The 14669-nt window shown below is 36.9% G+C and overlaps 1 protein-coding gene across 3 annotated transcripts in view; it reads right to left on the bottom strand.

Moving 5' to 3' along the window:
* The window catches only part of LOC121427327 (NAD kinase-like), a 41047-nt gene extending 28464 nt beyond the window's left edge, over positions 1-12583 (bottom strand). Inside the window, exon 1 of one of the 3 annotated variants that reach the window (XM_041623667.1) lies at positions 11934-12583. In XM_041623667.1, the coding sequence (XP_041479601.1) occupies positions 11934-12049 (116 nt within the window). In that variant the 5' untranslated portion in view covers positions 12050-12583. Of the gene's footprint in view, positions 1-278; positions 317-2716; positions 2838-11933 lie in introns of those variants that run through there. The other 2 variants (XM_041623669.1, XM_041623668.1) reach the window with 2 other exon arrangements.
* Between the last annotated feature and the right edge of the window lie 2086 nt (positions 12584-14669).

Below are 14669 nucleotides of genomic sequence, written 5' to 3'. Positions count from 1 at the left end.
TGCTTAACGTACATGTACAATGAAGAAGGGCAATAACATTGTTTAATGCAGGGCCCATAAATAGAGAACTGGGTCCGTATTAAACACAAAGGAAAGCGATTGATTGTGCGCTTGATTTTTACAATTGATTGTACATTGTAATCAATTGAATCAATCTTAAAAAAATGTTCAACGATCATTTCTAAGTTTTGTGGTCCCCAGTTCATAAGAGCTGGAGTGGCTACCCTGACTAAATCAAGAATCATGATTTTCAAATCAAACTAGCATGAGCTACTCACATGGAACGCGTCCCAATTGGCATCACCAGAAATCCAATTCCACCTTAGAAAATCACTGCTCCCCTGGCTGCTTTAAAAGCATACTGAAGGAAATCGCAAACTCCAGTACAAGCCAATAACAAAGTTGTCTTACCAAGGAACATTGATAGAATAAGAACCGAAGGCACAAGATGACAGTTTCAAAGCAATAAAGTCCTCTGAGAAAATAGACAGGTCTACATAAAATATATCTGGATGAAAGAAGTCTCTTTTTACAGTTTTACTAGAACAAAGTACTGAAGCGAAGCAGACACCATAAATACAAGATGGACCAAGTTAATTTTTAATTCACGTGTACTTCAGTAAATATTGCATTCGGTTTCAACTTCCTCTGCAGTATTTCCCAACTTGCATTTATTGCTTCACCTGGATTCTACATACTGGTGCCTTCCTCAACATGTCACATCACGGTGTACTAATAGACGAGCATTGTTGGGATCCCTCGAAAGAATGAGGAAATAATTTGAGAAAAAATAAAGGAGACAAGCTACTTGCAGGAAACAATGTAAGAGAGACAATAAGAGAAAGAGAATTGCAAAAGAAAAAGAGAGGAGAGAGGGAAAGATACGCCATATAAGGTAAATGACAAAGTCCTACCCATGTGCAGAACATTAATACAAATGTTGCTGAGTCATATCAAATATTAAACCTTTGATATAATAACGGAACTGGAGTTTCAACGGACTCGATGATGAATGATGTAGTTGCTACGATAGTTCACTATGGCAACTACTAAATGGTATGTGTAAAGGTTTTAGGGTATGTTTTTAATCACATTCACTGTATCTCGGGCTAGAATCACACACAAAAACCTTGGAAGTGCATACACAAAACATGGTCCTTTCATGGGAGTATTTATCCACACTGTTTCTCAATTTCTTTTAAAGACCACCCACCACAGATCGGTTAGTTTGACCTCTGAAGTAAAGGTCAAACTTAGAGATTATGCAATACATGTTCGAACTGGAAGATCGCCTATAGTTGCATTACAATCAATGCCTTTGTGCATTTATTTGAACTTCAAAGCATATCATCTTTTAGAGCATGTCAAGTATGCATTTTGAAAGATGTTCATTTCTACAAATGAAACCCCCCCCAAAAAAAAAAATTAATTAAATAAAAAAACAAATAAAACTGAAGTTGTACTAAGCATCATAATTGGCAAAACTGATCCAAGGGAAAAAATGTTATATTAAACATAACCCTTTTTGAGTAATTTGCAAGAGCTGGCTATTTGTAATGTGAAACAGTTCTTGTTTGAAATCTTATTAAGAATAATCATCTCAATTCCAAATTAGCTGATAGAGAGATAAAAGAAAAAAAGACAAAAGAGGATTTTCCTTTTCTCTGTTTTGGGAGGTTATGTACTCACTCATGCGAAGTCAGGGGGAGAGAAACAATGAGATCAATCACGTAGCAATCGCAAGAAATGTACCACCTCGAAAAAAACCCAACCAAATCATCTTCTTTGTATTTGATAAAATACCCAACTCCCAGGCAATCTGAAAGGGAATTTCCCTGCATCAATGCCCATCCTTCAAAAACCTACAGTAACACAACTAGAATGGTGCATCGCATTGTCCTCTTGCTTAATTTTGACACACCACAAGACTTACATTGTATCACCAAAGACATTGCAAATCCTTAAGGTCCAAAAGGTCTTAAAGAGCAATCTTTATAAGCACAGAAATTGTCTTGAACTCGAAAAACCTGATAATCTTCCAGTCAAATACATCAACTGATAATACAGTTCTACAGTAAACTGCCATATATATGGAAAAAATACAATTCTTGAAGTGCCATCAGTGGGCCTGGCACCAAGCTCGCTCGGATAGACCAAAATTTCTGAGGAGACACGTCTGCTGACAATTCACATCTTGGCCATCACCTTAATATTCCTATTAAACTTGAATGACAAAACAGGTCATAGACTTGACAATCAAATAACACTATTTAGAATTTGAAATGAATTTTGATTTGAATGACTGCAATAAATGTAATACAACTGTAAAGACCTCAGCGGTCATAGAATATACATTTCAAAAGACATGAAGATTCTGAGGCAAAAGCCACAGAATTAATCAAAGACCGATAAGACAAGTGTTATCACTGTATTTTGGGAGATGTCTTGAGACAATATTTTCTGGTATTCAACAATATATGTAGATTACCAAGGGAACACACTCTGCCTCTTCAAGTTCTCAAGTCCAAAGCGCTTTATCGTGAAGATATTTTTTTTTGGTCATCATCTAATAAAGAAGAGTAACACAAGAATTGCACAAGATGCCACAAAGCTTTACAATCCAGTAATTCCATCACAGAATATGAATTTGGTGAATTATGTTCCGTGGAAAAGCACTTTAGAATTTTGAGGACCTATCAATGGAACTGCTACTGACTTGCTCAGTTATATCAAGGTAGATAGATGTCTTCGGGTGATGATCTGCTGATCTTCCTCATCCTGTGCCTGCGTGTATTCACTCCTGGAAATCCTCAGCAATGCATCCATGATCCTGCTCCTATATGAGCTCTCACTAAAAATGGGTCTAAAGCACTTCTCATAAACTCAACCTTTTTCTGCTTCACCCCTGGCCTCTATTGTGATAAAGGAGGCACCTCATGCCTCAATGCCTAACAATGGTGAACAAAATCTTTCAAGAGATTCACCTAATTTATGTGACTCTTTAGTATTACCTTGAGTTAGACACCGTTCTCATTATGCTTCCTAAAACTAGTTTATTGGAAATCGGTTCAGGAAACTAGTTTGGTAGATCGCTTTGCTAGCGTTCCTATTTGATCCAAAAGTGGTTTTAAAAATCACTTCACATAAAGCAATCTTGTTGCTACAGGAACGCTCTCAGTGGGGTGACATGTTTCGCGAAATTTGAAACCGCAGCGTAGGCATTCTACCATAGTGCTGATTCTACCTACAGTGTGTGGAGTAGCGCACTCAAAATGTGCGAAGGTCGCTTCCCGAAGAACGGTTGTATCCGTATACTAAAACCAGTTCAATCTTAGACTTCATGTAAATCGCAAGGTTTTCTGAACCGGTTTGGAAGATTGCTTCCTAGACTGCTTCGACCGTTCTCATTACACCTTAAACTTGTTTCCAGTAAACTAGTTTCCAGTACAAAAATAGGACGGTAGTGAGAACGGTGTCTTAAAGTACACACATCAATGTCATTCTGTCCCTCACTCAAAGGTTATATTTATTGTTGTTCTTTTTGCAGCCAGTTCTTTTTTATGGAAATCTATCAAAACAAATTTGACAATAAGAAGGTGATGTGAACAACACTGTCTGTGTTGCCAAGCCTTGTGGATAGAACAAGGACAAGGAATTTCCCAGGAAGTCCCCCCGTACATAATAATTATCTACATGTACATCTATCTTTTATCTTGAATTTATTGCAAAAGTTTATTCAACAATAAAAAGAAAGGGAGTCGAGGGTACAGGGATAACAAATTAAGGCCCTTAGAAATCAATTCGTTAAACGACTACCTGTCAGTCCCAATCAAAAACCTGCAACTATGAAGAAAGGAGATTGAGATTGACAGTGAAATATGTCGGGGGGTGAGGGTATGAAAATCTGGGCTGCATAACACGAAGGTTTGCAATCAATCGCTAAATACCACTGACCAATTAAGATCATTGTTGTATTCGCGATCTGTTAAAAATACTTACCGGAACCAATGAGTGCAGTTCTTTCATATTTGCAATTCATCGCAAAACTTCGAGTATTAAATGGAGCCCTGGTGATGCAATATTTGCTTTGGCCATCTCTGAGTGCATAGGGTTAGAGTTAGGATTGCCATAGATTTTCAAATGTAAAGATAAGAATTAGGGTTTATTTAGTTTCGGAGGTTAGGTTTCACGTTTGACTTAACGTGCAGATTTTCCATCGGAGCAATTGTCGCCAGAGCAAATGTCATGGAACCGAAAATCTTCAAGGACTTCGGTTGTTGTGAAATGTACAATTTAAATTGCTTTCACGCAATATTGCAATTAGTTCATCACATGACTGATGACCATGTGACCTGAAGGTTGGGCTGCATCAATCGGTTTATTTCCAGTTGGTGTAATGCCAATTTGTCCAATTACCAATTTGTCTATCATTTGGTCTGACATCAGACATCATTTCGTCCACTTTCCAAATGGTCTACTTGCCATTTCGTCTAATAACCAGCTGGTCCAAAGCCATAATCTACATGTAGTCCATAAACCATTTTGGTCTAATTCGACTAACTGTTAATTGGGCGAAATAAATGAAAATAATAGTAAATGAAAAAAATAGTAGTATACCAACTGGTTACAAGACGAAATGGTCAAAGACAAACTAGTGACTACAAATGATTGGAGTCTTTGGACCAATCGGCTGTAAACGAAATGTTGATGGAAGGAATGGCATTAGACTAAATGAAGATGGACCATGTGATGTGTGGACGAGCTGGCAATAGTGGGATTGGCAAAGTACCCATCATTCTGCAGTTGTCAAACCGAACCCAGGTGATGTTCTGTATTCCTTGAAATTATATAATCTGTGGACTCATGGAGAGTGTGCCTGGTAGCACAGGCCCTATTCCTGTTTTCATGCAGTGTCGCAAGAAGTTAAACAGTGATGCAGGGTGCTACATAACTTTCTTGAAGCACTTGCCCAGTCGGGCAAGTAAAATTTCAAATAGTTGGAAATATACTTGCCAAAAAATCTATTTTAATTGCCCCCAAAAATCCTTGGACTTTTTTACCTCTTCTACAGAAAGTTTTGCGGTTTAATAAACCATTGATGTTTTTCTCTCTTTTTGACATAAACAGATCTACCTGCCAAAACAAAAATTAGGGTCAATATCATATATCGAACCTAATATCGGTCATTCCACTGTGAAAATTTTGCTTACCCAAATCAGGCAAGTAGTTTTGGTCTTTATTTCAAAACACTTGTCCGGCTCTTTATTTTTACTTGCCCTAGGCAATCGGGCAAGTGCTTGTGTAGCACCCTGAGTGATGAGATAGGCCCCCTATCACATATTGATTCCCCCCCCCCTGCAATTTCACTTCATAAAATAGTGTGATAAACATTACACAATTAGATAAAAAATACATATGTATTTCCATGCTTTTATATTCCTATATGAATCCTTACCAATCAAGCATGAAATGAAAATTAGTCATTCCAAATATATGTCCATTTTATTTTAGACATCTCTACTGTTAATGTATAATATGTGCCCTTTTTCATACAAAATCTCGCAATTCAACATTTTTTGTTTATGTGCAGTACTATAAAAAAGTATTTTGAATGATACTCACAAAGGGTTTGATATATGAATCAAACATTTTTGAAGGCCATGATGTTTTTTTAAAGTGGAACAATAGCCTGCTTCTGATCAAAGACTTCATTAAGGACAACACAACAACTCGTCAACTTCTCAGATATCCATCCTTCTAAAATTGCAAAATAAGAAATATGCATCCAAGAACGGAAAAAGGCTTGCGCGACATGAATCTTTCAACAACCAATTATTGGGAGAGCTTTTAATCTACCAGGATGGGCATATCCAAATACCTGTCGAGACAGAACAAACCATAGGTGTATTGATGCACCATCATTAGAATTGGGGAGGACTTGATGAATTGGGGCTGATTAACACCGGCCAGATCAGAAAAAACATCGGATATTTTCCTAGGTTTATTTTTCACTTGGTATACTAGCAATTTGGTCTAATCGCTGATTGGTCTACACAACATTCAGGTCATCAGCCTTACATGTATATCTTCAATGTGTAATATACAAGTTTAATACACCTTTGTGAAGCATCCATCCTCCCTAACTTAGATAGTGATGAGGCAAAAAGAAAGCCCTTATTTTCCATGGAAGTGGAAACATCTTTATTAAAGACATTGTAAACTTATCACATTTTTTTCCGATTAAGGCTGGTGCGAAAGCATAAATAATCAACAGGTGTTTGATATTTGAGGCCTGAATGAGTTCACATTAAACTACTAGTAATGTCAGGTATAATTTTTGATTGAGCAGATGTAAATTCCCCCATTTGAGAAAAAAAGGAAAAATCACCAGGAAAGCATGGCAAGTATAGGTGCCTGTTGACTTCCTATATCTGCCGTCTAGGCATCGTCTTGAATTGCAAAATGAGAACAATGATTGCTTCCAATTATCAAAATGGGGTGGTTTTCGATCAGGCTCAGGTATAGTTCTTCATCATTTTTCAAAAGAGACCCAATTTCTCAGTATTTCAAATATTAAAAAAAATCATACATTTTAGAATTAGAGCTGTGTCTGTTATGCCTTGCACATGATTCCATGTATGATTTTTAGCTTCATCCCTCAGTCTATTTATTTATTCATTCATTTATTTTGTTTTGTTTACCCATGGTAACCCTGTCAGTGGACTAAGCACTGTTTTTCTTGGGGCGTTGCATTCAAGTAACAAATAAATACAAATGACATGTAATAAATACAAACACTGAAAAAGTAAACGAGGAAGAAAAGAGCAAGTATGTTAAAAGAGCAAGCAACCTGCAGGACATACACACAGATGTGTGTATGTATAACAAAAGTCAACAGTTTAATCATGATTTTGGATAATATTTTAGTTTATTCCCAGTTTCACTATTCCTGCCATAATTTTGGTCTGTCTCAAAGTGTAAGAGTACTTAGGTCCCATACTGTACACCAGTAAAAACAAGATTAAACATGCACATGGTCTACTGTTCATACAACTTGGTTTTCCAGCATACAAACTTATGGACATTCTTGAATTCAAGAGTTTTAAGAGGGTTTAATCAAATGTATTGAATAATTAATAAACAATGTTCTACTTTTAGGCAATAAATATGAGAATTAAACACTGCTATTCAATTTTTAAAGCATTTTGTTTCAAACTTCAAACAATATATGATCAGTTCATAAGCTACATGGCTTTACCTGCCAGTTCATGGCAGAGCGCAGTTGTTTTGAATAGAACACCTAAATTTCGATCTGAACGTAGTGAGCAAGTCTACAATAGTACAATACAGATAATACACGCAGAGCTACAATGTACAGGCATACAATGAATCAGCACTTTATAATGTACATAAATAGTACATGAACATCTATATGTAGGGCAAAATGAATACTGGAGATAATAATCTGGTCGCCATGGAACCAGAACTTATCGCTACCCACATCTTTCACAGCACAATTATGAATACCAGTACAATGAACACATACTTGTACAATGTACCGCAAACATGTAGCTTGATATTATTTGCTCTTTGACTGTACACATGCATGTATGGTGAGACTACCACATATCGACCACCTCTTTTGAAACCGACCACCTTGCGCGCGTTTAAAATTATTGCGTATTACAAACGATACGCGCGGGAGAGTAGGTGCAGTGTCCATAGAAACGGTAAGAATCGATTTTACGAGAAAAAAAGAAGTAACAAAAAGTAAAAATTTAGTAGAATTAATCAAAATTGTATTGACCAGACCCAAACACCGCCGAAAAGCCAAAAAAATCCGATAGGAAACGGCTTTAGAACAAATATCCGTCGTCAATCGTCGAATCATGTGCCGGAGCTCACAGTGGAAGTAGTGAGACGATCATTTAGCATGTTGACATCATAGAACTGATTTGGAAGAGTAAAAATATTTCGTCAACGCGACAAGAATCGGCCATAAACTTACTGTACCGGTATCGCGGGTGGTCGGTTTCAAAAGACGGTTGCAAATGAGCACATGCAAAATCGTCGTATTCGTTGTTCGTCGATATATACGCGGATTGAATCGGAGTCGCCGAGCGAAACATGGGAATCTGACCTGCTCAATTTTCTGCACAAATGAGACGAAAACTGGGTGAAATTGATGTATATTTTTCGCAGATACGATGCTTAGAAGATTAGGTGGTCGATAAGGGGTACATGTAGTTCCAACCATACATGTACATACACTGAGCCCAGCAACTGTAGAACTAGAAGAGGCAATCACACCTGTACCCCCTAAAAAGGAGGATTACTTTTTGCTGATTTTTGTTTAATTATTATCTAAAATACACCAATTATGCCTGAAATCCTTAAATTTCAAATGCATAAGTGCCATGTATTGCTTGGTCGCTTTGCTCCCTCACTGACAAGTTTCTTGAAAAAAAATTTTAGGCTTCTCTCCTCTCCTGAAAACAGTTTTGTGTGCTGACATACATGTAGGTGCTGCTAAAAATTGTGACATGCACCCTTTCATAGAAGAAGGCGAGCCCCTCACTGGGACAACCCCCCCCCCCCCACGACCGACCTGCCTACCTCTAGGAATGAAAAACTGTATTCTGTGATAAAAAAAAATGTATTTTCCCCCAAAAAAAGTGCATTTCATAATAAAATGCTTGGCTCACTCTCTCATCATGGCGCTCAGCTGCATGCAAGCTTAAATGCACACTGCATTTGCTGATGAATAAAAAAACATTGAAACGTGTATATCTTCACCCTGGTTTTAACAAAATACTTGAAGAAAAAAAAAGTTACCTGAAATTACATTGATCTAATAACCACATTTGTGTAGGTTTTATGAAATAGAGACATATAGAGATGATTTTTCTCACTTAATTATGATTTTGTAAAAAAAAAAATTAAAAAAATTGTTTTTTTTTAAAGAAAAAATGTACTGCCGTATTTTGATTGCAAAAACTTACTAAATACGCCTAAAACATACTGATTGGCAGGTCTCCCCCCCCCTCCTCCTCCTCCCAACACCCTTGATTCAATATATCGGGGACGTCTCCCTTTCGCGTCCCTCAATATGTACGTTAGCTTCCTGACAGTATACCTTACTTCTTTTCATTATTCCGAGACTTTGTAAACAAAAATCACTCCACATGTAAAGTCTCATCTCTTGCAAAAACAAGCAGATTAACCTTTTACAGTGAACAGTTAGTTAAATATTGGAAGAATTTCAGCCACTACATGCATTCCCTGTTTAACACAAGCAGGCCGTCCCAGCATATATCATTCTGTAGACGTTAAAGGACAAGTCCACCCCAACAAAAACTTGATTTAAATAAAAAGAGAAAAATTCAACAAGCATAACACTGAAAATTTCATCAAAATCGGATGTAAAATAAGAAAGTTATGGCATTTTAAATTTTTGCTTATTTTCAACAAAATAGTTATATGAACGAGCCAGTTACATCCAAATGAAAGAGTTGATGACATCACTCACTATTTCTTTTGTATTTTATTATATGAAATATGAAATATTGTTATTTTCTCGTCATTGTCATGTGAAATGAAGTTTCATTCCTCCCTGAACACGTGGAATTCCATTATTTTAACATTTTGTGCTTCAGGCAAGGAGGTCCTAATCGTCAAATTCGTAAAAATTAAAATATTGTATAATTCAAACAATAAAAAACAAAAGAAATAGTGAGTGAGTGACATCATCGACTCTCTCATTTGGATGTAACTGGCTCGTTCATATAACTATTTTGTTGAAAATAAACGAAACTTTGAAATGTCATAACTTTCTTATTTTACATCCGATTTTGATGAAATTTTCAGCATTGTGCTTGTCTGATTTTTCTCTATTGATTCAAATCAACATTTTTCTGAGGTGGACTTGACCTTTAAATATCCCATGGATGTATATCAACCCAAAGTTAGCTTTGACTTTAGAAGGCTTTTTAAAACCAGCCGATCACCAGATACCCATAAATTGTGAGAACTTGTTCCAGCCTCAAAATACCAGATTATAATAATTGTGCGTACACAGCCACCTCAACCAAATACATTTCTTGTAGTTATTAGCCCAATACAAGACTCTTGACAGTTGACAGCAGAATATATGCATTCTTGGTACCTCAATTCTAAAGTTCTTTTATTTTGCCTTCACACTGCAAAAACCCTGCAAGACTTCTAGTAATTTTTAAATGTACAGTAATATCTTCAGGGATGTAACAAGTTATTTTGTCACACTTGGCACAAAATATTTGGCATGTGTTTTCAGATCCGAGTAGAATTCCTAATCAAGATGTTTAGCTACTGACTCGAGTAGGTAAGAGCAAACATATTAATTAAATGCATCCTACTTAACAGCCTCTAATAAAATGCATGTAGGCCTAAATAAAAATTATTGACTTCCTGACTTCTTGCATTTCCACTTTCCCACCATAAATCTGTATCATTGAACAAAGGGACTGTCTTTTTAATAATTTTTCCTTTCTTTTTATTCCTTTTCATTGTACAAGAAAATCTGAAATTAAGTGCAGACCTACAAGTACAGTTTAACTTGTTAGCTTGTTTTTTTTGCCAAAGGATAGAGGGTAAATCTAGGCAAAGGCTGCATGTCTGCTCTGCAAGTAAGTTGCGTAAACAAATAAGTAAATAGGTGGTTTCAAACCGCCTCGATCACAAGAATCCCCATTAAATTATGGGAACTGTTTTCGGCTAAAAAATACCCATTATTTACTCTTGCATTCACACCGCCCCGAAACATACCCTTCGGGATAAGTTCCTGAAGTTACGAGCATGCGCATAGTATGGTCTGATAAGCAGGCAAGGCACGATATTCAAAATCACTAGCCCAGCAGCCACCCACGGCTCCCACGCCCAATGACACCAAACGACACGCTGGGCTAAAAAAAGTTCCCGTAATTTGCTTTCACATCGCCAAAATACCTGCGACCTTGGAAAAATCCCTGCGAAAGTTCTCGTAACTTCGCCAAGTACCTACTATTTAGCGGGTATTTTCTTTCGGGGAGATTACGCGTAGTTTGCTTTTTCATTACCAAAATACCTGGTATTTTCTGATCGGGGTAAGTTCTCGATCAGAGAATACCTGGAACCGACGAACTTCGAGGCGGTCTGAAACCACCTAATGACTCATTCATGGCACATAACACAAAGGTTGGCAAGATCATAGAACAATCTTTTTACGATTGATTGCAAATCAAGGGACGATCATTTGCTAATCTTTGTGTTACGGGACCCTGATGTGACAAGACGAGGAACACAGCCTATACCATCTCATTGACACAGTGGCAATTTTTCACACAAACCAAACCTACACAAAATCATATTGGCCTACATGTATTTGAACTGTACTTCAAAGACCAAAGTAAGATGAGAGGACATACACTTGGAGGTGATGGGTGCTTTGTACCTTCTGTCATCTAGCTACATGTATCAATATTAAAACATTGCTTTGATAACGTAGGACTGTAATTTTGACATTTTGGTTTCCTTTAATAGTTTAGTTATTTATAGTTCAAGCTTTGGTATTTAGTTCAGCTTTGTTAAAATTCTCCATGCTCCTGTTGTCATCCATTTACATTTAACTTTCAACCTACTTCTCCTGTCATTCCTTTCCTATTCAGAAGTGTTCACATTCCCACATTTTGTTCAACATTCTTATTATGTAATCATCCCAATATCTTATTCATCTCCATCCTCTATCTCTAATATTTTTACGAATTAGACTTTCCACTTTCAGTTGGCTCCTCCATTATCTTAATTTTCATTGGTTGATTTTGCCTATTAAATACTAGCTTACGGCTGTGCCTAAATCTATTACTTTTCTACAACTTACGACTCTGCATGGCCATCAGCATCATCATTGAAACACTTACATGTATGCTGGATGCATCATGGAACAAGCAGTGGACTGGACGCCGTTGCACAATCCCTCTTCAGCCATCGTGCCCGTATGTTCAGGACTCTTCTTGCACGAGAGTTTCTTGAGCATGGTGAAATCACCAAGTCTGTCAAGAGTCTAAAATGCACCTTGTGCCTCAATTGAGTCAAAAAACAAAACCCTGACAGTTCCAAGTCGGTCCCAATCTAAATGACGTCACTTTCCAGCTCCAGGGCTTTTATTGTTTATAATACTTGTTTCTCTTGCCTGTATTAATACACACTCGAGCATGACTGGTACATTGAAGCAAGGAAAAAAACAAAATCTTGGCAGGAGAGTCTATAGAATCAATCAAGAATTCCATTGAGCACAGCAACGCTGAAAATGAAAGTCAAATTCACCATGGAATGTCGTCAACTGAGGCAGACGGCTCTTGCGATGACCGAATAAGAAATTACAACATCCACGAGTTTAGTAATTTCTGGAGAGGTGATTGAGTGAGGGAGTCCCCATGTGTTTGACTGTGGAGGCGTGAGGAAAATAACTCCATGGATTTAGTCATCAAGCAATAGAATAGTGCACGACGATGTCCCAGCATGTATGCACAGTGGTAGTGCGTGTGTGCTTCCCTTCTCCATAGGAATAGCATACCAGCTGATGTGAGCAGGAACAATGACCTTTAAACGGTGCTAGTCTCAACACCAGACTGTTATTCATCCATTGGAAACTTAAACATACAAATTATTCAGGATATTTTCTTTCTTCTGTTATTTATTAGGAAGAATAACTTTTTTTTATTTCTGTTTTTATTATAGCAAATCAAAATAAATCACAAAGTTTACAAATGATTATTAGGTGATTACAAATCACATAAACACAAGTTACATGTAGTAGTTACACAAAAAAGACAAAATAACAACCATAATATAAAAAAAAAAACACCCACTTAACCTCCCAATTCTCATTCTATCTATATATTCTCATTGGTTTTGCTGAAATGCTGAATAAACTGATTCAGTATTTTGAAATTGACTATACAAATTACTCTTGAGTAATTTGAATATTCTCATCCTCTCTTTATATTTGATTTTGTTGATATGCTGGATAAAATAATACATGTATTAATACCAAAATACTATTAAGGTGAAGAAAAATAAAATAACTCTTCAGGATGACAGCCCTGTATTTGCCTTGATTAAAAACTTTATGAACACTATATTATAGGGCCCATCATTAACATTTCATGGAACAACCCCTAGTGAATTAATATTGAAAAAATAAAGAGTGTATAACGTGGAGCGTTGTGGCCCAGTGGATTAGTCTTCGGACTTTGAAACAGAGGGTCATGGGTTCGAATCCCAGCCATGGCATAATTTCCTTCAGCAAGAAACTGATCTACAATGTGCTGCACTCAACCCAGGTGAGTTAAATGGGTACCAGTAAAAAGTAATTCCTTAAGAAGCTGTGTGCGCTATGAACGCCTACATGTAGCTTAGCCGGGTAATATAGGAGCGCCTTGAGCACCTAACAAGGTGGATATGTGCGCAATGTAAATATCCTATATTACTATTATTATTATAAAAAGTCATCCCCTTTGATTTTGGAAGAAAAGTTGAAATTTCTCAGTAATGTTGTAAATGTGATGCTTCTGCTTTGTATGGTAGTTTGTGTTATTAAAATGTGGAGGTTTTACCCTCATAATTATCTTTAAAAAATATACAGAGTCCCTACAAAAATACTGTCCTGTTATTTCAGTGTTAAATTATTGTTTGGATTTGATAATAATCCTTGAATGTCAGGATTCATAGCAATAAAGTTTGAGTTTGGACAAGTGTTACATGTACATTAGGTGGTTTCGGACAGCCTCGAAATTCGTCAATTCCAGGTATTTTCTGATTGGAAAATTTACCCGCTCAGAAAATACCAGGTAATATTGGCAATGTGAAAGCAAATTATGCATAATATCGTCGAAAGAAAATGCACACTACATAGTAGGTACTTGGCAAAATTACGAGAACTTTCGAGGGGATTTTTCCAAGGTCGCAGGTATCTTGGCAATGTAAAAGCAATTTACGGGAACTTTAAGCCCAGCATGTAGTTTGGCCAGGGCGCCGTGGGTGGCTGCTGAGCTAGTGGTTTTGAATCTCGCCCCTTGCCTGCTTATCAGACCATACTGCGCATGCTCCTAACTTTTGGAATTTATCCCGAAGAGTATGTTTCGGGGCGGTGTGAATGCAGGAATAATTAATAAGTATTTTTTAGCCTAAAAGATAAAAAAAGTTCTTGTAATTTAACGGGATTCTTATGATCGAGGCGGTTTGAAACCACCTAGTGTTTGCTTTACAGGTCAAATGTCACGTATAGTGAGTGGGATGTTTTGTTTGGCGGGAAGAAGGGATAACCCAAAGAGTTTCCAAACCCATAAAAGAACAAGCACATCATGTGTACAAAAATATATATATTACATGTATTTCATAGAAAATCACCAGTATCTACTTTTACCTGAAGATACTTGTCAGAAAATCTCAAAAATACACTGCAAACTAACGCACAGAAAACGCATAAAGGAATTGAATCAAAAGTAATCAAAAGAGCAACCTTATTAACACATTCTGAGAAGCAACCAACAATAAGGTTCATTGGGATAGACTAGCAATATTTACAATCAATGGCGCGACTGGATCACAATGCCGTAAACATATGACTGTGACTGATTTCCCAGAACCAAGTA

This window comes from Lytechinus variegatus, chromosome 14, assembly GCF_018143015.1.
Source record: "Lytechinus variegatus isolate NC3 chromosome 14, Lvar_3.0, whole genome shotgun sequence".
NCBI lineage: Eukaryota > Metazoa > Echinodermata > Echinoidea > Temnopleuroida > Toxopneustidae > Lytechinus > Lytechinus variegatus.
This window is presented reverse-complemented; position numbering and strand designations above follow the sequence as displayed.